At 31.4% G+C, this 27,649-nt stretch overlaps 1 protein-coding gene across 1 annotated transcript; it reads left to right on the forward strand.

Moving 5' to 3' along the window:
- LOC134728253 (uncharacterized) lies at window positions 1-27,649 on the forward strand. The gene is made up of 9 exons (XM_063592794.1): window positions 1-113; window positions 3,414-3,686; window positions 13,138-13,401; window positions 13,872-13,919; window positions 17,266-17,316; window positions 19,707-20,012; window positions 20,445-20,525; window positions 21,374-21,449; window positions 27,001-27,649. Exons 1-9 carry the CDS (start codon window positions 56-58, stop codon window positions 27,152-27,154), a joined length of 1,311 nt encoding a protein of 436 aa, XP_063448864.1. The 5' UTR covers window positions 1-55; the 3' UTR covers window positions 27,155-27,649.

Consider the following 27,649-nt stretch of genomic DNA (forward strand, 5'->3'; position numbering starts at 1 on the left):
GTCTAGATACTTAAATCTTCCTGGTTGACACTCTATCTATATACCTGTTGTCAAGATGTTTAAAATACAGATATACTTTGTATGTGGAATTTTATTTTTAACAAAAGTCATAGGTGAGTCATATTGGTAATCAAACTATTACCATAATAATCATGTTAATATGAAATGGTCATTATTGTGTCATTTTATTAATTTAGCATATACTCAAACATGAAGCTTTGTACAAAGTTATTATTAAAAAAAAATCCTTTCTAACTATCTACAGTCTATTTATACACATAGAAAAAAGTATTGCTACACCTTGATTTTTTTAAACTTGAAAAACCAGCCTCTTATTTTTATTAAATATAATAAAATATGTGTATAATATCATTGAAACATAGTTTATGCAAGGATTTGTATAGTTAGTCTAACTATACAAATCCTTGGTTTATGATAACATTGGCATTCAAACGATAAAACATGTTTGAAAAAAAATATTTGTGTAACCACAATTTTAATAACAAAATGAAGTGTTCTTTGTACAAACAAATGCATTTTACAACTATTACTGTAGTCGAACTTTACAATGTCAGAAATTTCAAAATTAGTCGTCAGATGACTGTGCTCATCATGTTAGATCATTTTACGCCAAAGAATAAGTACTTATGCGCAGTTTTCATTTAAACGCATAAGTGCATCTTAACGTCTTCTGATTCCTGCCATAGATCGACTAATTTGCAAGTGTTGCTAGGGTAGCAGCAACTATTTCTGATGAAGGGCATAGTTTATTTCATGATGTGTTTGAACTGGGGTGTCCTTTCGCGCACTCCCCACCTAATAGTGTCCCAAATATGCTTGATATGGTTCAAATCCGGGCTACTATCGGGCAAAGGAAGATAAACCGAATTCCATTGGAACAATGGATCTTCCTCCACGATGCTAATTTCCAACTTTGGCGAGATCTGCAGTACACATGCTACATTGGATACAGAAAACTGTGTGTCTGTTCGTAATCAAAGGTCGCCGAAATGGTCTTATCGCCCGATAACCAATAGCGATGAGTCGATCTTGAACAGTTCTTTTTTAAATGCTCATGTATGCCCACCACTCTCTTTTTATGATTGTATTGTATGCAATGAGTTTCCTTCTGACCAACCTTCATTATGCTTGATTTTCCCAAGCAAATGGTAACGGGGATCTTCTTTATCTCGGAAGATCTTTTATTGCACGGTTGTTATCCTCAAAACGACTTATAGAGGAATGATGATGATCAACAATACGTGCGGTTGTTACAGTGACATCCCTGCTTCTCTCATGCTGATACAAAGTTAAGTTAAGAGTTATCTAGGGCCCATTACAAGGTGTCAATCACATAACTTTAAAAAATTTGCTATTTAAAGTGTTGAAAACAATGAGGATAAAAACATATGTTTTGCTTTTTACGAGTACAGTAGCTGCATGTGCAGATAAAAACTTATCGAATCGATAATTATTGATTAAACTTAGATGATACTTAAAAAATGTTTAACTAGTTCTATTTTACCCAATTTAATCACAAAAAAATAAAGAGTGTTTTTTTAAATTTTAATTTCAATTTGGTGTTGCAATACTTTTCTTCATTTGTATATATAGTACATGATACAGCGTGATTTACTTTCAATTCTAACATGTCTAATGTGGTTCGTTCATACAAGTGATAATCGATGCGTCTTGATATTATTTTCGTCTTACAAGTATGCATTCGTAAATCTTAATGAACTGTGGCACTGTTTAAGACGACCTGTTCTATGAAGTTTGCTAGGTAGTTATATTACAAACGGCAATAACGCTTAGAATTTTGTGAAATTTTTAATTGATTGGTAAGTTTTATTCCATTTTCTAAAGATAAGCGAACGGTTACATTGGTTATGAACACTAAAATTACAAAAAAGGCCAATTGCATTGTAGTCAATGTATGCTAATTTCCTTTTCCTTCAATCGTTGCTGATTTCTTTTTTTTTTTACATTTCCGTGCAAAGGTATACTGTAATTTGCTTTGATTTTTATAAATAAGAAAAGGATACACATGTACGAATTAAACATAGAAAAACAAAGTATGTAAGGTATCCATCTGTCATTTGTCCATAACACAAAATCATTACCTGCGCAGCAAAAAACACAAAAAAGCAAAGGGACAGCGATTGTTTTGCACTTCTTCATCAATTAATTAGGTGGTACCTAACACTTCAGAGAAATAACTATTTGATATCAGCTAAATGTTTTAATTACGTTGTGCTGTAAAAGGAATATTAAGCTTCTTTAATTTTCTGGATTTTTTTCTATTTTTGTTAAAGGGTCGAAGTAAGCACTTTGACAAAACTTAATTTTACTGCAAGTGTTGGGAAACCACCTTAAGGCCATAAAAACTAAGCAAAAAACCCTCATCGCACTACAAGTTTATGATGGCTCTTTTCACCGAGGTTTACTCGGAATTCTTAACAATAAGAATTACATAGACTTTGTAAGATGGAGCATTACCGAAAAGGTCATGGTAAAAAGGACCCACCGGAAATAGTACAAATTTTAATCAGAATAGTTCTTAAACATTTGTGTAAATATCAAACTAACAAGAACATATTTTAGTTTTCAATGATTCAAATAACACATTACATACACTATTTGGTTTACAAGAACAGAATAGAAAATAAATAATTAAGGAACAGTCTAAACTGAAACAGCAATGTTTATTGCCGTTGCCCCAAGGAGTAAGAAATCTTTGTTAAACAACTAGTTTAGTTTACAATAACAATAACAATTATATTTTAATATCTGTTTACATTTGCAGCATTTCAATGAATTGTCTACTAGTAGACACTTTCCCTATTTTTTAAATTCTTTTTCTATACTATATTCGTGAATTTTGAGTTAGTTTTACATTCCACCGGCGATTTTATTCATGTGCCTTATCCATCAATAGTTTGCAACATATACGTTACACATATTCAATTATTAGTTTGATAATAACACTAGACGGACATTACTTATCTTATTTGGTCATGCATACAATAACAGTTTTTTACGGAAATATTCCTCACCCGAAATCGATCTCATTTCCGGAAATTTAAAAGAAAGACAAACATTATAAAAATAATAAAATGATAAATAAAAACTTCAAGGGTAGTACACGTATCGCATCAGAGCATTAACACCAATATGCTTAAACACTGTTCTATTAAAGATGAAAAAATATATGTAATTTGAAATATCGACTGGACGAAGACTCTTACGAAAAAATATTTAAAAGAAACGCAAACGCACGCTACCCACCGATAGAAAAATAATACAAATTCGGCGTAGATGATCTGAAATATCAATTTTAAACAAATAAATAAAATACACCTAACAGTTTGCGTTTACGCATACTTATATGATTTTATGATTTTTTTTTGTAGAACCGTCAAGGGAAACTTTATGTGAAAACTCTGAACAAAGATTCAAGATAATATCCTGTCCTGAAAACAACACATTTAGTTTGAAGTCGATCACATATGGTGAATCTCCATGCCAGGATGCAAACAACAATCGCATATGTCATTCCAATATAGATAATTATTTCAACGAACATTGTCTTGGACAAAATAATTGTACACTTCCAGTCGAAATTTTGTCAAATAAAAATTGCAAACCTCCACCAAGACGCTTACAAGTCAAATTTAAATGTGATAGTAAGTATTACACAATTTTAAATGTTTAGTTCGTTTTATATAATCTATAGAACTATAATGCATAGATGAAGTAGACAAGTTTATGTAAACGAAACAACTATATTACAAATTAACCAAAACCACAACAAATGAAAGTCATCTAATCACCAATAATAATACATTAGTTTAAAAAAAACTCAATGTATAATTCTACGCTATATCTCAAGAAACATTGATACTTTCTAATATCTCTGAATTTTGTTTGTCAACATACATTAATCAAACATATCATCTGTTAAGCATAATTATGAGTAAACCAAATCAAAGGTAAATGAAAAACTTTATGTATATTCGTGCAATTAAATGAAAGCTTTTTACAGGTTCGCATGTTATTGATATGAAAACATTACAAAATAACAAAAATACTGTAACTGGCCATGGGGAACTGCAATATTGTTAATTTGAGCATTGTGGTCATGCAAATTTTGAATGTAACCACATGAACCAGTGTTAACCAATTGTTATCAATTGTGCTACAATTTACGTGGTTTTAAAATATATCTGTCACTTTTCTTTCAGTTTAGGCTAAAGGTAAAATATACCATCAACATATATTCGTATAATCGTTCGTTGTTAATTCAAATAAATTAAACTGATGTTGTCAGTCAAATATATATATTTTTTATATAGTGCACTTCAAAAAATATATAACTAATTATAATTAGATATAAATATAAAAGGCAATACGTTCATGAATTACACAAGTACGTGAACATTATGTGAGGTTTATAAACTAATTTGTTCACCATTCTTAATGTGCAGTGAGTAGCACTTTCAATTAAATATATCAATTGTAAAGCGCCATTTTGTATTGTAACACAGCAGTATACACTCGACCTATTAGTTATTCATGTTGTTGTTTTTTTAAGACATATAAACGTTTTATTCCTAAATATTTCCTGTGAACAATTACCTTAGTCGTCCAGGATCAGACTAAGGGTCCCTGTTTACAAAGTGAAACCATCTATCCAGGGGAAATAGAAGGCAATAAAAAAGTAGTCCACTTTTAACCTTGGATTTACATTTGGTGTAAAAAAAAATTATATCCATATAATGTTAGAAGCATCTAACAGATCTATACTTTAATTTCAAAATAGTAAGTAAATAACCCACATAGAATATGTGCATTTACTAAAATAACCATGATAGGCTATTACTTTTTTGTCATATTTTCTTATATACAATCACTATTCTAATGCTATAAACCATAAAAAATGTACTTTGACTCAAGCTATATTTTACTATATAAAATGTCTAAATTTTCATTATGACAGCCTCCAATTTTGTCTTATCAATGGTATCAACGCCTTTCAAAAGAAGAACAAATTTTATATTATATTTCAAGTTGTGTTTCCAAATTTTATAAATATCTTGTGGTGTTTTAGGCGTTATGTTAAATTTTATTGAATTCCTAATTTTCCATAGTGTCCATTTAAAATATATGATAATTATTTTTAAAAAATTATCATCTTTTGGTTCTCCCGTATTTTTGCCCAATAGAACCTCCTTTTCACCAAAAGGATTATTTATTCCTATTTTTGATTTGATAAGTATTTCTTGGAGGTTTTTTAAAATTAACTGTGATGTACTACAACTGAAAAATAAATGTTGCAGGGTTTCTATATTATTGTCATTTTGACAAATGTGGCATTTTCCATTTGATATCTTCATTTTTTTTAATCTTTCTTCAGTATATAAAATATTGTGCATGGATTTCCATTGGAATTCTTTTACTTTATTTTCAATTTTCAAATATTTTAATTCCGACCACATATTTTCCCAAGGTATATTTGTTCCAAATATTTCCTCCCACTTAATTCGACATTTTGGAGATACATCTTTATTTAAAACCGTACGAATATAATTGAGTTTTAACTTCGCTGGTTTGATTTTTTGGTTGTTTAAGTTAATGATCTCTAGGTCATTTGATATGTTTAATTTACTTTCATAATGCAAATTCTGGTTTCCGCAAGATTTCAAAATTTGCACGAAATCTTTTGGAATTGCCTGTTTTTATTTTTGAAAATTCGGAAATACAATTTCTCCGATCAATCAGCTTCCTATAAATTTCATTACAGCTAATGAAATCCGTAGTTTCTAAATTCCAAATGTCCTTGATAGTTGTGATACCGCTTTTTAAAAAAGAAGAGTAGAACAATGGCTTATTTTTGAAACGAATAGAAGAGTTTCCAAATATCCTCATATTTAAAATAGCACTTTTATATGGAGGTATTTCGACATTTTGAATAAATCCTGACCACGTGTTTATAATTTTCTGATAAATTTGTGGTAGTTGGTTCATATCTAAACCATTTAAACTTGAACATTTACATACAAAAAAGCATCATTATATTTTTCGTCAAATGTCCGAAGCCAATACTTACCGATCGCATTCCAGCTTTCCAATGGATCATGAATTAAACGATATACAAGTTTTGTTTGTTTACTTTTTATAAACGTATCTATACTTACCATTCCCATCCCCCCTTTTATTTCGTCCAAACAACAGACATTTCTATCTACCTGGTTCACTTTTCCGTCCCATATAAAGTTCCAAATTATATTATTTAGCTCTTTAGTGTATTTATCCGGCATTCCTCGTATTTCGATCTCGTACAAATGTAAGAACAAAGAGAAAGTATCATATTTTTTACTATAAGTGTTTTACCTTTAAATGTAAGCTTCCTACTTTTCCATACATGCGTACAATTTTTTACTTTTTCTATTATTTTTCTCCAAATATCATCGTCATCTATTGCATAACCATGGCAAACCCCTAATGTTTTAACATTGCCTGTGATCCATTTGATTTTATCAAATTTAAATCGTTTTCTTTTAGAAGCCCCTAATAGTAAGCCTTTTGTTTTGTCAAAGTTTATTTTAGAACCCGAAGCTTTTTCGTATAAGGACAATATTTTAAAAGTATTTTCTACAGATTTTTCATTTTTATTAAATACCTGGGTGTCATCTGCAAACATGCATAATTTGGTTTCTATAAAGTTCCCTCCCCCTCCTGGTAATTTTAATCCTTCGATTTTAATGTCACCCCTTATCGCACATGCCATGGGTTCAGCTTGTATGATATACAAGAGAGGCGCTATTGGACACCCTTGCCTAGCGGAGCGAGTAATAGAAAAGTATCTTGATACAAACCCATTAGTTTTGATACACGTTGTAGCATTGTATAATAGCATTTTTATCCATGCTCTAAATTTCCCGCCAAATTCAAATTTCTCCAATACAAAATCTATCCATTCCCATTCAACCCTATCAAACGCTTTTTGTTGATCCAAAAATAATATAATTCCTTCTTCATCTTCGTTGTCAATATATTCTATAATGTCCTGAATCATTCGGTTAGCCTCGCTTATATTTCTACCTTTAACAAACCCCTTCTGATCGGTATGAATAATTTAGGCAATACTATTTTAAGTCTTTCAGATAGAATCTTTGCAATAATTTTATAATCACAATTTAGTAACGTTAGTGGTCTCCAATTTTTGATATTTTCCCTTTCCCCTCCTTTATGTAATAAGGTTAAGACCCCCTTATGTTGAGAGTTACTCAATATAGTATCATTAAAAATTTCTTGTAGTAAACTAAAGAAATCGTCTTGTATTATATCCCAGTATAAAACATAAAATTCTGATATTATACCATCTTCGCCAGGTGATTTGTTTTGTTTAAGTAATTTCAGTACCTTTTCTACTTCAGATATATTTATATCTCTATCTAACATCTCTTGATCTTCCTTACTTACCTTGTCTACAATAAATTGACAAAGTTGTTCGCCCGCTGTTTTGTCCCATCCTTCCGTAGCAAAAAGTTTAGTATAAAATTTTATTTGTCATTTAAGATTGAATCAATGTCACATTTATACTCACCGTTTTCTGTTTTTACACGTTGCCATAGTTTATTCTGCCCATTTTTCTTTTCTAAATTAAAAAAGTATTTTGTCGACTTCTCCCCGTCTTCTGCCCATTTAGTTCTTGATCTAATTTTTGCGGAGACTGTTTTTTTAGTATAATATTCCTTAATTTTATTTTCTAATTCTAAAATTTTGTCACATGATTTATTTGATTCGTTTAATTGAAGTTTCAATTTTTCAAGCTGTTTTTCTAAAGCAATGACATTATTTTGTTTTGATAAACGGTTTAGTTTTTGACTAATTTCCATGGTCAAAAATCTAATTTTTGATTTTGTAACATCCCACCAATTTTGAATGCTATTGTATCGGTTCTTGCTTTTAACCCAATTTTCCCAAAACGTTTTAAATGCATTTGAAAATTCATCAGTCTTAATTGTATTTAGATTCATGATCCACATTCCCGGTCCTCTTTCAATGTCATCTAATTTTATTTTTGAAGTGACTATTTCATGATCACTAAATGGAAATGTGATTATACGTGTGTTTAAAATTTTGCAGCTAAGGGATTTCGTACAAAAAATATAATCTATTCGTGATTTTGAATTGCCTCTTTGAAAACTATACCGTCTATTTATTGGAAATTTAGATCGCCATATATCATATAAATCAAAATTCAATAGAAGATTTTTCAACTCGTTTAAGCCTGTATCATCATTTTGGTGTGAAGGGGACCTATCTAACTTTCTATCTAACGCACAATTAAAATCTCCTAAAAAAATATTATAATGATCCGTTCCATCATCTGAATACAAGTCATTTTTAAAGTTTTTCAGGTTTTCAAAAAAATGTTTCCTTTCAGAACCCTTATTTGGGGTGTACAAATTAAAAATATGGTAAACCGCACTGTTAGTTTTAAATTCACCAATTTGCATTCTACCTTTATCATCTATCCTTGAGATATCAAAGCTAAGCGTTAAATCTTTTTTTAATAAAATTCCCACACCTCTCGATTCGTTTGTACCACAATTCCAAAAACTTTCACCACCCCCATATTCTTTCCATTCTTTGCTCCAAAGCCAAGTTTGGTCCTGTGTACAATGCGTTTCTTGTAAACAGACAAGATCTATGTTTTGTGAAACAATCCAATTAAAAACTAATGTACGTTTTTTAACATTTCTTAATCCATTTACGTTTATTGATGCTATTTTTATACTCATTGTAGAAGTTTGAAAAGGTAATTTTGTTTACTTCTGATGTAACGTTTAACGACAAGTGATTATCTTTAATTTTGTTTCCAAACAATGGATTTTTGACTTCATGAATAGTAATTACCTTTACGAAATCTTTAACACATACATGTACACTATATACACTACATATCACATATAATTTGTTTGCATTACCGTATTTGGTTAAACATAACAACCTATCATAAATATTCAATAATTTGACTTTATACTGCTCACCTTTCCTGAAACAGTTATTTTTATACATATGGTATATGAAATAAAAACTACAGTCTACAATCAATAGAAACAATATACAAATATGATGTTTAAAAGTAGTGGACATATTTACAAATTTTAAAAACTCATACATGCATTTTTTTTTTATTTTAGGTTTTTGTTTTCTTATGAACATAATACAGTTTGATTTGACATATTTTGAGTTAAGCTTTTTTCGGTTCAGTATTGAAACGTTTGCTCATTCTATCCGCGGAGGAAGGTGTTGTTGTTCCGTCACTTCTCTTTCGTTTTGGGTCCATTGGTGTGTGTTGTTCTTGTACGCACAGTTTCGGATAATGAAAGAAATCGTCAAGTTTTCTGTTAATACTTAGTGCACCTTCGGTGCTTATATGCACACCGCTGTTGTCAGCTTTGTCAAACAAAGATCTGATGATTGTTCCATTTTTATAGAACAGTTTCTCTAAATCAACATAATCTATATTGTCCTCGCGAGCGCACAGTTTTCTAATAAACTTGTTTACGCTTGTTGCCGATTGGTTTAATCTGTTTATTTGCGCACTGTTACCTTTACGTGGTATGATGCTACAAAGACCAACATGCGACTCTGGATAGGCGGATTTCACTTGAGCCACTGCTTTTGTCACAAGTAAATTTATTTGGTCACTGTCTTCCTTATGTTTACTTATATCATTTGTACCAAGACAAATAGCAACCTTATCAACTTTGAAACTATCAGTTTTCTGAACAGCAATGTCTAAAATTTGTGTGAAATTTTCAAAATTTGCACCTGATTTTGAAGCATTCAATAAGTTTTCATCAGTTTCGCCGAGTCTTGTACAATTGGACGCGCCAATAAGGACATTTAGTGTATCGGTAGTGTCATTTTTCCCACTTTCGGAAAAGGTGTCGTTATCACAAACTGAGTGTGTATCTGAATGTGCATCTAACTTAGTTTCTTGTCTACCCTCAATTATTTCAGGACCTTGCTTACTGTAACCTTGGTTTTCTTGGTCTTGCTTAAAACTTTCGCAGTCTGGTCTAGGATGCCCATCTATGTTGCAGTAAGAGCAATACGGTTCATTTGGACAAACATTAGCTAAATGACCAATAGCAGCACAGTTATAGCACCTTCGCTCATTCATAATTTTTGGACGATCTTTACATTGATACGAGGAATGACCGATCAACTTACAATGAAAGCATGGTGTACGGTTATTGTCAGCAAATAAGCGAACTTCAAAGCGGCCTAGGCTAGTTCTGAGAGGAAGAACAGGCTCACAGTTCAATATATCGATATACCGTGCCCCATTTTCTATTTCGGTCCCTTTAATATAACCTCTTTTAACAGAGCCGGGAACAATTTGACCAAATCGAATCATTTGTGCAACAATATAACGATCGTCAAGCTCGTACGGAGCATCTTTTATGGTAACATGCATATGTGTTATTGACTTTTCTACATCAAAAAAGTTAATTGACCTGTTCCTTAATGTTATACCATTTACTACCAACGTATCTTTTGACTCTACGTCTTTAAGAGACACAATACATTCTTTTTCTGTAATTTGTATAGATCCAACATTGTTTATATGGATTTGTTTACTTATTTCTGTTAGAATTTCATCGTGTTTTATCCCTTTGAAACCTTTGGTGTAAAAATGTATGGATAATTGTCTGCTTACCCTCGACATTTTTCAGTGAGTTGAAATCAGGATGTCACAACAGGACACATAAACAAAGTCAAATTATGCATATACTGTGCAAAATGTCATTTTCTTTGTTTTCTAAATCCTTTTGAAGAACAAATATATGAAAATCTTGAAAAAATTGGCACCAGAAATATCAAATATAAGGAGTTTAAATTAATTTTCCGCTGCACAAAAACTCACACGTCCATTTACAAAGGGACATCACTCTTTAGTTATTCATGTTAATGGCATACATCTGAAATTTTGAGACAGTTTAAAAAAACAGCATTATTTATTGCATTATAAATACTGTTTAACAAGTTCCAAATATTATTTTGTTATTTGATTCAAGTTTTGAACTAAGCCATATAAGGGGATATCACTCTTTTAGTACATATTTTATAAGGAAGCAAGAAAAACATGCTCGATGACACAACTTTTTTTTCGATTTTATTTTAATTTTAAACATATTATAAAACCTATCTTCTCATATTTATTTTAAAGTTATATCGTATACTTTTCCTTTCCTTGAACTTGTTTTTTTTTCTATTGAAGATCTGTCAAATGGCTTATTTGTCAGAACAAGTTGTTGAAAAAAATACGGTTACCCTTACCATGCTTTTATATCATACATGTGACAAAAAAGAATCATGATGGTAAAATCTACATTTTGGAAAAGTACAATCAATGTGAGGAAATATATATAGTGATGATCCACTTCAAAATATTAACATATTAATATCACTTATAGAATACAACCATTCTCTGTCCAAAAAATAATAAAAGACTGGCGCTCCAAATCATAAATATGAAAGATCAAAAACTTAAAGTGGTACCAAAAATAATTTGGCTCGTTTAATTTTCCTTAATATTTTTACAAAGTATTAACTTTGACCCTTTGACAAAAATATAAAAATCTAAAAAAAAAATTGACCCAACTATTTTATCGGAAAAATTACAAAAGTTATATAGCAGTTTGACAAACACTTATTTTGATCATTGAGAAGCTAGATATTCCCTTAACAACGCAACGTAATTAAATAGTTAGGCTGACTTTACAGACTTATCTCCCTGTAGTTTTAGGTACCACCTTAAGTAAACTTAAGTAAACTGAACACATTTATATTATCACTCGTAAATTTTAATCAACATGCATACATCCTATACATTCAGGTATTTCACATCCAATCTTATATGGTAAAGTTCTTTACAAAGCACAAAAATGTCAACATTCACCTCCAAAGCTTACAAAACATTCAAACCGACTTATTAAGAAGAGATATAGTTACGATAATTAAAAATGGCATATTTTGACTTTAATATTGATTCACTATAAGGTCTTTGCATCGATAAAAAACACATTTATTCTAAAACCTCTGGCCTGTAATAGTCTTGTATGGTTTTTACTTTCAGTTTCTGTTTATATATTTCGGAATTTAGTATTACGTCCATTTTCACTTATAACTAATACATCATTTTGATTAGTGGCCAGCTAAATAAAACCTGTGGGTGCGGAATTTTCTCTCTGTATTGAAGACCCATTGGTGGCTTTAATTCGTCAGGTTGTTGTCTATTTGACACATTCCCCATTTTAATTTTCAATTTTCAATTTTGTTTTTTCCTAAAAATTCAAACATGCAAACGTTTGGATAATCAATCACATTTATTTACCATTCAATAAACTTCAAAACTTTCAATGTGAGGAAATACATACACATTTACTTGCCTAGATTATTCTATTAAGGGCCATTTTGTTCAATTTTGTGGGGTATTTTTTTTTGTATTTATATTGTGTCATAGATCAAATTCATTCGGGACTATATGTTCACTTGTGTTAATATGTCTTTTGATTGAATTAAACCATTTCAATAGATTTTGTATAATGTGTCATTTTTTTTTACTGTGACACTATTGTTTCAGAAAAAGGCAATGGTTGGCACCTCTTAAAACGTATGGACCTGCTGCATTTGTTTTCACCTGTCCTAAGTCAGGAATCTGATGTTCAGTAGTTGGCGTTTGTTGATTTCTCGGTTTTTATAAAGATTAGACCGTTGGTGTTCCTGTTTGAATGGTTTTACAAATGTCATTTTCGGGGCCATTTATATATAGCTTGCTGTTCGGTTTTAGCTAAGGCTTCTTGTTGAAGACCGTACTTTGACCTATATTGGTTTACTTTTACAAATTTTTTACAAATAATTTTGATTTGAATGAAAGAATTGTTTTATTGGCATTCAAACGACATCTTCTTATATATATATATATCTAAAAAAGATGTAAACTGCCACTAAAAAATGTGATGACAAGAATGTATAAACAAATATTATAGGATCAATAATTGTTGATAATATCATGTCATGTATTGAATTGATGAGTGCTTTTTGTGTCTTTAGTCAAATTGTGGTGGAATAAACATTTTGGTTACACAGATACCTGTGGAAATTCGTTAGCAGAAGTAAAGTGTTCTTCCGGTAAAATACGAATTGAAGACGTAATATCCTACAGTTATACAGGAATGTGTGATGAATTGACCAAAGACTGTGCCAAAGATCGTCTTGATAAGTTATGTGATGGCAAACGCTTCTGTACACAAGATACAGCTACAGACTCGTGTCTTTTTCATAAAAGATACGCCAATATTGACTATTATTGTAAAAGTGAGCAAAATGTTATGTTGTATTGAATACACGCCTAGACACATTCAAAACACTACCATTATAATCTTGAGAAATATATAAAAAAAAAATCAAACTTACTATGCCGCAATATGTTGATTATTTAAAAACAAATTTAGTCTTTCAATGAATCTAACTTACATCAAAGATCTACAACTGTCTTATAGTTTTTGTGTTGCAATATTGCTGTCTTGTTTATCCAACAATAGTTTCAATACACATAACGATATTTTAAAATGAATGAAATAACTCTTGTTCACATTAATGAAATATCATGCCAATGAATAGGTAGATAACTTTTCATTATTATTTTTATTTTTTATTACTAGTATGTGTAGTTTACTAAAATCCTTTGTCTTGTTTAACGGATTTGTGTTTATTGGTATCATTTGTATTTTTCCATTCCTTGTTGAAATGACATTGTAAAAATTACCCAATGTAATTTTTTGTAGGTACATCCGATCCTGAGGTTACAGAAAGCATACTAGGCACATCGTCAGGTTATATTATATTTCAATTTCGTATTCAATCTTGTTAATGCCCGCGTCACACTGTCCCGATTTTTACGCCGATGGCAACACGATTATGTAAATTTTCAAAATAGGGACTGATCGTATCCAGATCGGGCTTTTCGTAGTGCCATCTTTAACCATAGTAGAACCTTCGGCCAATTTTTCTAGCCTTCGGGGACAACTTCGGGAAGGGTTCTTAATTTTTAAACATGTTAAACAATCCCCGAAGTTGCGTCCGATGTCGAGGATTCGTATTGAGTTCGTATAACCATCGACATCGTAATGTCACCGGGAATGCATCGTTGAACATCGTATTGCATTCGTTTTTCCATCGTTTCCATCGGGCAGTTTTGACATTAGGATGTCAACACGAGTGAATCACGAAGCTACCCGAAGGTCTCACGATGGCAACACGACTTCGTGAAGACCTCGTAATCCCGTCGTGTTGCCATCGATTAAAAGTACGAAGGCGACAAGATGGAACTACGACGGCAATAAATCCAGCTAAATGTTAGTTAATTTTTGCGCTAAAATACATTTTAAGTGCCATGCGCGATATGCACTTGTCAGTTTAATACGACAGTTAAGAAAGGCGTTCAAAAACATGGAGCTCATATCATATAATTCTATGAAAACAAGAAAGCGTTACAGATAGCGTTGTTTCTATTAATTCGAATGGAACAAGAAGAGCAGCTATTACAGGCTCAGGATTTACTTCTACAAGTAAAATATAAATTTTTGTCAATTTTTCGTAACAAATCATAAACGCGCCTCGTACACCAACACTGCAGGTACACGTATTTAGGGAAACAAACTTTTTCTTCATTATTCTGATGTTTTATGTATCGTCTGAGGTGTTGTCACATGAATGTTTACTCCATAACCATTTTGTTTTCTATGGTCATATTTTTCCGCATTTGATGCTTTCCCCATATCCTTCCTTTTGTTTATATTATTATGATAACCTCCTGGAAAGAGCTCATTTTGAATAAAAGGGATCAACGAACCCAATACTTTACCTTTAAGATAGATCAGTAAACATGGGCATAATTATGGGTGATTATTCAGACTAGTGCACACATTTTACAGTTCAAACAAGGCAATGCCGAGCGTGGCATCCCCTCGTATGTAACATATTGGGGACAAATATGGACACTATATTTGTATATGAAACATGCAAAAATTGTTAATTGAATATGCATATTTGATACATAAACTATTTTTTTAGAAATCAACCAAAACATTCAGTAACTGGAACTGCCTTTAATATTGTCTTTAGAACCAGCAGGTAAAAAAATGAGCAAACAATTTCCTGTGTATTATGCTATTTCTTAGACATCGTATAGCCATCGCGCCATCATCTTAATCCATCGTGTAGCCTTCGTGATCCATCGTGTAGGCTTCGGCTAAGACATGAAGCTAAAATACCCGTCTTCGTTTAACCTTTGTATGTCCATCTTTTGCTATCGTATATAATTTCGGCACCATCGTATAGACTCCGTTATTCATCGTACTTGCTTCAGTCACTTTTTGGTATTTTAACGAGACCGGGACCAACTTCGTACGAACTTACAATTTTCGCATTCGGGTGTCCATCGTATATAAAAATCGGGACAGTGTGACGCGGGCATTAAGCTTAAACTCGAAAACAACTTAATACGGAAATTATTGATCAGCTTCCAGAAATTCAGAATTATCGGCTAATATATAAAAAAGAAGATGTGGTATGATTTCCAATGAGACAACTATCCACAAAAAAACACAATGACACAAACATTAACAACCATAGGTCACCATACAGCCCACACCAATGAGTAAAGCCCATACCGCATAGTCAGCTATAAAAGGCTTTGATAAGACAATGTAAAACAATTCAAACGAGAAAACTAACGGCCTTATTTATGTAAAAAAAATTACGAAAAACAATATGTAACGCATAAACCAACGACAAACAATAAATTACAGGCTCCTTATTAAGATTTAAAAACAAGTTACATCCCAATTATTTTAAACCTAGTAAAATGAAGTTCAAATTTATAGATAAAAAAACAAACTTACAACGCCATGGCTAAAAAAAACAGAACACAAGACACAACATAAGACACAACATATACAACTAAAGACTAGGCTACACAAAGCCCACAAAAACATGGGGTGAAATCAGATACTCCTGAAGGGTAAGCATACACACATGTGACACACGTCATGGTGCTCTTGTTATAACAAACCCGGTAAATAGTCTAATTCGGTAGGTCACATTCGTGGAAAGTGAACATAAGGATCATATCCGAAATCGTCTTTGAAACAGATATTCCGTAACGATTAATCTACTGAAGATGGGGTCCGTAAAATTTACTAAGAGATTATTTCAATTTCACCATTTGGAACTCTTGGTTTAAAGGCTTCCTTGTAAGCAACGATCATCTATCAGGGGAACAATGAACACATTTTTGAATTATTTTGTGAGAGAACATCAACTATAGGACGGACGGAAAGTAAAATTGAAAGATATTGCGAACTTCTTTTATTTCTTACTTTGAAGTTTTCGTATGAAGTAAGCCTCATAAAAAAAGAAACAAATCGACAGGAAGAGGAGCAAAGTTGGTTTACATCTAAACGTAACAAATATGTTGTCAATTAAGAAATAAAACATCTTGATAATGTCAGTTTTCGAGAAGAAAAAAAAATGTTTGAATCAGATTGATTTTTTTTTACAAAGTAGGATTTATCTCTCTCAAAGACAAGATACTTGTATCTACATTGGGCATTCTTTTTTTATAAAACAACGCTATACAATTTGTCTTTTAGTATTGAATAGGATATACTTGGGTAAAGTGTAGTAGATACTTCATAATGCTTTAATACTATTGCAAGATGAAAGAGTCTCAGATTGTATGTACTGAAAAATATCTTTGAATTTGGTTAGTATCCACATCTGATTCATGTCATCTCTAGAGTTTGCAGTTTCACAATAACTTTGAAGCCCGTCTTTGATAACCGATAAATTTATTTTATTAATTTCGAAAAAAGGTTTCGTAGAGTACTTTGAAGGCCCAGAAATATACCATTGTTTGTAAGGACAATTATGTAGTTTAGATATCCAATACAGTGAAGGAAGATCCAGTTCTTCATCTTTAGTTGAAATTCCCATATTAAAAAAATTTTAGCCATTTTTTTTAAAAGAAACTTTCCTAATTTGCCTTCCTCCTCCTCTAGTTTTTTTTTTGTATTTTCAGTATTCTGTTCTCTATATCCCTTACTTTTTTTACGTTCTTCTATCATTTTATGAAGAGCAAATAACCATCGTTTTGCTTTTTGTTATTTTCTTATTCAGATCATGCAATTGATATGACTACTATATCCACTTCATATACTGTCACTGAAGGTAAGTTGCTAGTCATCTTTTTTTGATTGATGAAACCTTTAAGAATATTTTATATGAATAGAAGAAATTCAGTATATCTTCCATATAGCAGTATATATATGTTGCAGGCTTTTTCTAAATTCATGCATTTTGTTATATAAAATGCCTGAAAACTTTAGGCATCTTCTAAAATGCCTGCAAGATTCATTCATTATACATAATGACTAAATTTTCTAAGCATTTTACAAAATGCTTGGAAAAATTGATAGGCATTTCACAAAATGCATGAAATTATTTTATGGAATGAAATGTTAAGAAAAAAAAAAATATTTAAACACCAGAGCAGTTTTATTGATGATTATTACTGAATTAAAAATACAAGAGCTAAAATAATCAAGAATATATTTTACTGAAATATTCCAATTCACACAAATACAGAACTTCACATTATTTTTAATTTCTCAAAATGTTTGGATGACAGAACTGTACACAATATTTCTTCTGATTTTTTGCAAATATATTTTTTGGCGTAAATTCTGAATTAGTAATCCAACCACATTTGGAGAAATCTGGATGTCCACACTTTCGGCTCTTTAGTTACCTCTACTGATAAAATACCTAACGATAGACAACATTAGGTTCGCAATAAGCACACACGTCACACATGCATATTGTCTTTTTCATATATGTTCCCCAAAAAAATCAAGGTATATCATCATGATTCAATTTGCATCTTTTGACTTATAGCTTTGAACGAAGTGAAGCAGATCCCTCTAAAGCGGGAGACGTTCCTGTCAAAGAACTGTTTTTTTTTCTTTTCTTTGTCAATGCCTAGCTCTCTTAGCCAAAGCGGGCCAAGTGAGCTTTTCTCATTACTTAGAGGCCGTCGTCTGTCTTCGTCTGTTAACTTTCATAAACTTGTTCTCATATGGAACTACTCAGTCAAATTTGACCAAACTTCGCCACAATCATCATTAGAGTATCTTGTTAAAAAAATATGTCCTATTAATCCCCGATTGCCAAACAAAATAGCCAACATGGCTATAAATGGAACATAGGGGTAAAATAAAGTTTTTGCCTTAATATATCTCTAAATATAATTCACTTAGAGCAAATCTGATATGAGGGTTAACAAGTTCCTCGGGTTAAGATCTATCATCCCTGACATTTTCAGACGATCGGCAACTCGTTATTGAATTGCTGCCCCTGAACTGGTAATTTATAGAAATTTTGCAGTTTCTAGTTATTATCTTGAATACTATAATAAAGAGGGAGAAATAAACAGCAATAATGTTCAGCAAAGTCATATCAACAATTAATTCAATTGTCAATCAACCCCTTAAGGAGATATTGCACTTTTAATCAACACTTTCTTCACGTTATGACCAAATTATTCACGTCTAAAAAATGCATGACATATTTGCCACTAAAGCGAAAAAAACAAACAGCAATCAGTCAATTGAAAATGATTTTTTTCTCTACTTCTAAATTTCACTTTACTGTTTTGAATCTAGATTTTCTAAAATTTCGATTGCAAATTTTATTCTTTGGACAGAACAATTTATTCTTCTTCTATTTTGACAAACTAATCATTATTTCACTATGGGAACCCGACATACAAAGTGAGTACATACTTAACGCAATTTCACTGAAAAGAACATATCATGGAGAATCAGTTAATTCTAACCACCCATAAGTTACTTTTTGCAAGATATTTTTTGTCCACTTTTGTCACATATATATGCATCTCAAGGACATCTTCCTCCTACTAATTGCCTGAAACTCAACAGGGAATTTGTGGAATTTTGCCACAAAATTTCAGTCATTTTACAAAATGACTAGGTATTTGTAGTCATTTTATATAATGCTTGTCACGTTTAGGTATTTTTTTAATTGCCTGAAAACTTAGGCATTTTACAGAATGTCTAAATTTAGAAAAAACCTATAACATACACACCAATAAATAGAACTTACCAGAAACAAATAACAAAAAAACGAATTAATCATATGTATACCACAATACATATATTATAGGCATAAATGTACATTAAATGCAAGCCACACAAGGGGATAATTATGTAGACATGGGTATGCAAGCCGGTAGAACGGTAGATATTTTTTCAACAGCGAACAAAGGATGAACTATTTAAGCATAACTCATTTATTGCGTTAACAACTCTTTATTCGCAGTTATGGATACCACTATGCAAAATAATGTGATAAATAAAGGCAAAACAAATGGTGAAAGATATCCCAACTTATTTCGAAGACAATATTTTAGGGAAAATATTATTTACTGGAAGAATTTGGAAGTATTTGCTTCCGTTTGTTTTTATTTTTACGTTAAACTAGGGAATGAAAATGTGTCTAAGACATTTTTACCTGAACACTATTATTGTGTTTTGTCTAAGGTGACCAGCAAGCTGTTCTGAATCTTGATGACAATCACCGAGTAGAAATATACCAACACTCACTCAACCGGAAGATGTACCTGTGTAGTTTAAAATGGGATAACAATGATGCTGGAGTACTTTGTAAATCTCTTAACAGCACATGGATAGGAAATGCTACATTTGTTGACAAATTGTTAGATATACCGACTCTTCCTTATTCCATGCATTGTGATGGACATGAATACAGTTTGTTAGAATGCAATACTACAGAAGACGAAAGCGGTTGTAATAAGACTACCGTAGCCGGTGCCGTGTGCAGTCAAGGTACAATAATGTGTATTAACTGAACTATTATGAGGAATTAAATTACAAGCAACCAGTGCCAATATTTAAAGTCAATAAATATATATAGCAACGTTGAAAAATTGATTTACTGTTACACCTACAGTAGAAAGCTACAAATCATAAGCGAGATGCCATGTATCGCTAGTACAGCATGGCCTGCTCAAATTTCTTCCGGAATTTCAGAGTGTTTTTAATGATTTGTTGGTTTCGTATTGCTTAGTCTGTCTGGTGGTTTATTGAATAATTATTGATCCGTCTTTTCGTCGTTTGTATTGATTTTCTTGTCTATAACATTTCCAAATTATCTTCAATCACTCGATTGCATTGTTATAATCTTACATTTCAACCATACTCACACATTTAACCGTTCTATGTAAACTATTATAACTAATTGTATATTGTTTTCCATAGGTACCGGCATACCAGCGGAAGGTGTTACGAATCCTTCTTTGAATAAATTGAGCTCAGTGAAATTAGGATTTCCAACCATAGGTATGCGTTATATTACATTTATTTAATGAATTGTGACTTCTATCGAATACCGTTCTATTTTGAGATAAACCTAAAGTCCGATTAAGTATTAATAAATGATGAGTCTTTTGTAGACGAAACGCGCGTCTGGCGTATATACAAAATTTAGTCCCGGTATCTATGATGAGTTTATTTACAACCACTGGGTCGATGCCACTGCTGTTGGAGATTTATTTCCCCGAGGGTATCACATGCCCGATAGTCAGCATTTTTTTTGTACTGACATGAGTTATCATTGATATGCTATATTTATATTAAAATTAACTGTTTACAAAATTTTGAATTTTTTGAAATACCAAGGCTTTTCTACCTCAAACATAGTTTACCTGAGCTGTATTTTGCAACACTTTTAGGAATTTTGGTCTTCAGTACTCTTCAACTTCGTACTTTATTTGGCCTTTTTAATTTGTTTTGATTTTTGCGTCACTGATGAGTCTTTTGAAGATGAAACGCGCGTCTGGCGTATATACAGAATTTAGTCCTGGTATCTATGATGAGTTTATGAAACACTCCAGAATCAACACGGTGCAAATATCGTAATGCTTGACGATCGAAATCGATAATATCTTACTAAAAGCCTACGAACGTATTATCTATCAATTCGTTTATGATTTACGTTCATGAATACATGAAAAAAAATATCACTCAAAGATGAATAAAAGTGTCTGTGTTGAAATCAAATTAACCCACTTGACATCTATGTTCACGTTTTAATTGATTTGAACTCAATAATAGCATGGAATCTTGAAAAAAAATATACATTTAAGCATATAAAAGAGCATTTAATTTTTTTTAATTTATTTTATTAGGAGTTGCTGTAGGAGTACCGGTTGGTATAATTTGCATGATCTGCATTATTGTTGCCGTCGTGCTCATCAGACGAAGGTGTGATATAAATATGTATTTATGAAATAAGTATAGGTAAAAATCATAAAATATACTTGAAGTTCATTTAGCACTACATATAAAAGAGTCGCTTAATATCAAGTAGGATATTTCGAATAATGTATATACCATAAAACAATAAATTTTGAAATATTCTATTAAACATATGCATCCTAATTTTTTTTCCCCAATTGTATAGTGTCGGTACGGGGACAAATACGTCCTTTAACCTTTTTAATCTACCAAATAGGTTTAATTGTAACCATGCTCACTTTTGGAAAGTGCCATAGCTATAAGGGTAAAGGTTGGTACCTATTAAAACGCTGCATTTGTTTGCACCTGTAATATGTCAGGAGTCTGATGTTCAATAGTTGTCGTTTGTTGGTGTAGTTTATTAGTGTTTCTTGTTTCTCGTTTTTTATATAGATTATACCGTTGGTTTTACCGTTTGAATGGGTTTACATAAGTAATTTACGGGCCTTTATATATTGCTGTTCGATGTGATCAAAGGCTCCGTGTTGGAGACCGTACTTTGACCTATCATGGTTTACTTTTACAAATTGTGACTTGGGTGGAGCGACGTCTTATTGGCACTCATACCACATCTTCTTATGGCTATTGTATATAGATTTAGGAAGATGTGGTATGGGTGCCAATGCGACATCTCTGTTCATATTTAAATGTCCATTGTTGACATTTTAAAACAAAATCCGGCGGAATGATATTTCATTTTTGGTAGCTAAATATCATTTCATTGGCAACAGGATGGAACATGTATTGCATACAAAATAACGACACAGATATAGTTCTTGAAAAGCTGATTTATACAGAGTTAATTTAGTAAATGACCCAAATTATGAATGTGGGTGTCCATTAGAAGACTGATTCATTTTTTCTTAGAATGTTCACTCTATATTAATTTTAGAAATCAGCTCCTTGAAAACATTCAACACTTAGTTGCTTTTTCCATAGAACATATGATATTTGGAACAGACGAAATTAGTGTTGAACAAAACACAACCCTTTTTTGAAATAAACATAGTTATATACGCCATGCAAACAATTTTTATGACTTATATTGCTGTATCTTAGAGTGTACTTGTACTCAACTGTTACTGTTTAAACAATATATATTTATTGTATATATTTTTTTAAATTGTACTGATTTATATTTATACTTGCTGCACCTTGAAATTTTGTATATTGTACTTACTTGGAGAGGATTATTTCAAGTTGTTATAACTTGTATCCAATCCTATTAATAAATTGAAATACACATGTATGTTTATAATAAAACATGAAATGTTCTTTCGCTCCTCTTCTATAAAAGGCCCTAAAATATTACTATATAAAACCATTTAAAATTGCATTCATATTTATTTCCTTTTGTACTGTAATAAGACCTGCTCCATCATGTTTGGTTGGGCGTTGAGAGGGGTCCAATTCCTAAATCCTTTGTTTACTTTTGTCCATATCGATTTCCAGGGCCTTATTTGACAATATCGCAAAATCCCGATAACATTACATGTTTTTATATTTTTGGAAAATACGTTGATTGATGGATGTGCACTACTCAAAGCACCCAGTCTGAGTGTCTGTTATGCAGATGTCATGTATCTTATTAGTATAGTCTAGTTTAAAACAGATTATATATGCACATATACTGCGCTTTATTCAAAAACTTAAACGAAACATAAATAAGTTGTCCAGTTTGAGCTATAAAAAAGAAGGTAACAAATGTTCGTCAGTTACTTGATATTGCATTGTACATGTTATCACTCTTCATCACTCTGCATCTTTTGTTGAACTAGTCTGTAGCCAAGATACTATGTCAATAAATATAGGATGATGATTATATTTAGGCTATTTAGCTTGAGATGTGTTATGGGTGATCACCGCAGTGGCGGATCCAAGGGGAGGGTTCTGAGGTTGGAACCCCCTCCTTTTTGGACGATTAATGAATTTTAATGGGGACATATAGTTAGAACTCTCACCCTCCTTTTTTGTCCTAGTTTGGGAACCAACCTTTATACAATGACTGGATCAGCTCCTGCATGCACCGCCACAGTGTAACGCCAAAATCAAACACATTTTTGGGGGATTTAATTCAGAAGCTTTGGGAGGGTACTTTATTACAATACTAATACCCGATAAATGAAAACCCTGATTTACTGGACGTAAATACACATACATCCCGATTTCGATCCCAATGATGATGTACTTCGTTTCCGAAATCGGAAGTTAAAAAAAGTGCAATCTCATTACTGTTATCTACTCTGTTTATTTCCTTTTTTTATCATTTGAAAAAGCTGATAACTACAACATAGGCTTAAATAAACTGAAAAAAAATAGTTTTAAAGAAAATTTATCTAAATTATCAACATTTTAAGACTTTTTGTACATGTATATTCAGTTGGCATTCAGGATGAAGAAATTTTGGCAGAAAAAAATGTATTGTCATCAATGTCCGACGTGTGCTAGGGGTCAAAGGTCAAATGATTTTCTATAACCATGTACGTTAAATTTCTTCTGCCATTGGGTACATTCAAATAAAACATTGATATTAATTATGAAATACTCCTATAAAAATCCCACAGAGTCCCTATTGCAATGTTTTAAAGAATTCAAGATTCATCTGCCCCATTGTTGGGTTGTTAGTGTTAAATTCGTCAGTCAGTTTTATTTATATCTTTTGAATATCATAATAGAAAGAGATGTAAATAGCAATAATATTCAGCAAAAATAGATCTGCAATAAGAATTTGTGTAGTGTGTGTTAATTATCTTGAATATCACACATGTTACAGATTGAGAATAAACCCTGACATTGTAGATAAACTGTAAACAGCAAAAATATCAAGCAAAGAAAGTTCTACAATAGTTATCTAAAGTACCAGGGCCCAGTTTCACGAAGCTGTCTTAGGACTAAGACATGTCTGAGGATGGTCTTACGACATATCCTAGTCCTAATTGGGTTTCACAAAGTTGGTCATAAAGTTAGGACATCGCGAGAGGTGTCTTATCATGGTCTTAGGATAGTTATACGTTTATTTATATAAATAACACCCATTTTTTATATTAATTTATATTTTATGAAAAATATCTTATTATCATCTAATTATATATGCTCCTCTTTCTACTTATAACGTTAGATCGACGGATTATCATGATTTGTCAACAATGAAAATATGATGTATTGATATCAAGATTGCACGGTTTTATCCCTTAACCTTTATAACCAATTAAGTCGAAATTGAATTCAACTCACTTGTACCAAAAATATGTCATCATTTTATATTTTTTTCTTTTTCTTAATTTTGCATTAAAAAAATCATATTTATATTGATGTATTGTTTAAAGATAATTTATATATAAATTACTTTTAATTTTTTTATTTATCTTGCAAATTATGTCATTATATTAATCAATACGTTTAGAATAATTTATGGTGAGACATACGTCATTTACATAATTTTTTCCCCCGTAAATCACATTTATATTTGAAAATATAAGAACTTGCGACAGGTTTATGGTGTCTTAGCTAAGATCATCCTAAGACAGCTTCGAGACGAGGTCTGAGATATGTCCTAGGATAGTCATAAGAGGATCATAAGACATGTCCTAAGATATATCTTATGACATATCTTAGGATAGCTTCGTGAAACCGGCCCCAGGATTATAATTTTGTACGCCATATTAGTTTACATGACCAATTGGTAATTGACATCTTGTCGTGTTTTTAGATTATTTTCTGCTATGTATTTGTCATTTTTGTTTATTTAAGGTCGTAAAGGTCGATGGAAGGGCAATTTCTTATCCATAGACTTTATCTTATTATTTTTTTTAAGAAAAACTTCGCTTACTCAATATGATGTTCGACATAAGAAAATTTTAAAAACAGTGCGTTTTAAAAGAATAACAAATATTTAAAAATGTCTACGTTTCATTTTGTCCTCAGCATTGTTTGCTATAGAGATTGGGGGTGTGATACACGGAAAAAAGTAATCCCGATATTTCGGATCTGAATACCTAAAAACCAAAAAAAATAAAGCTTAAAAGTATAGAAAAAATAATCAATAATTTCCGAGTCCCAAAAAGGGAAAATCAGTAATTTACACAAAAGTATAGATCTAATCGACTTCCCGACAATATTTATTCGTGAGTTTACTTTATGTAATTGTCAAAATTACTCCACCCCTTGTCCTATAATATAAGTATGTTCATATCGTTTGCATTCAACGTAGAAGTATCCTTATATTTCTTAAATGTTAGAGAGCATCTATTAGTCATTGTTCTGTCTTCATCAATTAGCAAAATGTGCGTTGTACATTACATCACAGACTTTCTTTATTCAAAGAATGTGTTCGAAAGTAATAATCAATATCAATTCAGTATGAAAAAGATGGTTTATAATATAGTGTCTTTCCAATTTCAACTGATACATTTGGTAAGCATACACATTTAAAATATTTAAGCTTGTAAGTTAGAAACGAAAAACAGGGGGAATTATCTTTATCTTTTTGCACCGAAGAATATTTGAAGAAAACGGTACTTTTTTTCTATACGTATCACATTTAGGTTTATAAAAGACACCATTAGTTTTTACTAAAAAAATAAACATTTCAGTTGATGAGCATGGTACTAAATATCGCAAGCTGAAATTTATATATTCCTTGTGCACCGATTTTTGTTTTCCTTTTTCGAAGATGATGCATTTTTTTAAGATTAAATTTTTGACTAAATGTCTTTTAAAATGCATTGCTTGTTTTGAAATTGAATGAAATATTAAGTAGTTTATTTGGATGTTTTAATAACAATTATTCATAATTTTATGGATTTTTTTTAATCCATGTAGAGTGTATAAAAATGACTTTCAAAGTACGGTTTCAATTCAATCAATTTAAGAGAGGACAAACGTTTGTTTGTGTCCAATGTATAACGTTTATTGAAAAGCAGTGATGCTCAAACACATCGAATGACATTGTCATGGCTGAACCTTTATTTCATCACATTTTTCTCTATACTTGCATGGTTATTTATTTTCTCATCTGGATACATTAAGCATATGGACTCAAATACAAAGCATAGATTCTGCATAATATAAACAAGTTACCTATTTATATTATTTGTCATTTAGGCCAAATGACATAAGCTTCTTGGTTCATTGACCTTACCTCATTAAAACTCTATGGTTCAAATATTTTTTTTAATACCGCAAAAGTGTTAAAGGATGAAATCAAAGACAACTCGCTAATATCAAAACAGATTTTGGCAAGGCATAACCAATATAGTATTGCATATTCATCTGTCAAATAAAAAGATATAAAGGTTGGAATAGCATACTATGCTTTCCTACTTATCGCTTTGTTATCAGCAATTTACACCGAAATGTTCAGTAACTGTAAAACTTCATACTCTAGGGATGAGATTGAATACAATGTAATCATATCATGACTTCTCTATATATATAGCTAGCCTTTTCACAGGTATCCATCTAAATTTCATTTAGCCTATAATAGATTTGGCCTCATATCAAATTTGTTTCCTTGTAGGTCAGTACGAAGTAATGTGGTCAGAGAAAATGCAGAAGATCGTACCAGAACAGGAGAAACGAGTGGAATTCAGGAAATTGGTTTATATGAATGTATAAATGTTACAGACAGATCTTCTGACCACACTTACGACCCCTTGAATCTGAAGAATTAAATTGCCGGTTAATAGACAGCAACTAGCAAACTGAAAACAAAAAAATCTTAAGCAGAAATTGGAAAAAGAGCACAATTCCTGAAAATTGTTGGTATGAAAGTACACATGTTGTGTCGAGACAACCTGACCATACATGTACTTACAACCCTATTGAATCAGCAGAATACTACACCATGACAAATGTATCTATAACCTCTAAAAATTATATCATGATAACATGGATAATAAACATTTTTTTGTGGAAGGACAACTTAAAACAAAAAGTGTACCTTTTTGATTCACAAGTAAAAAAGTAAATATGTGATATTTGGGATTAAACAGATTTTTAAACTTAAGATTTTTCAAAAATATGCCCTTATCACATATATCATTTAATTACATGTATCGATATTTGATATCCAGATGCAGTTAAACAAGTTGTAAATACGTGAATTATTTCCATTAAATCTAAATTGTATTCTTATTACGTATACTCTATTACTTAATTTTGCTCTG

Source organism: Mytilus trossulus, chromosome 8, assembly GCF_036588685.1.
Source record: "Mytilus trossulus isolate FHL-02 chromosome 8, PNRI_Mtr1.1.1.hap1, whole genome shotgun sequence".
Lineage (NCBI taxonomy): Eukaryota > Metazoa > Mollusca > Bivalvia > Mytilida > Mytilidae > Mytilus > Mytilus trossulus.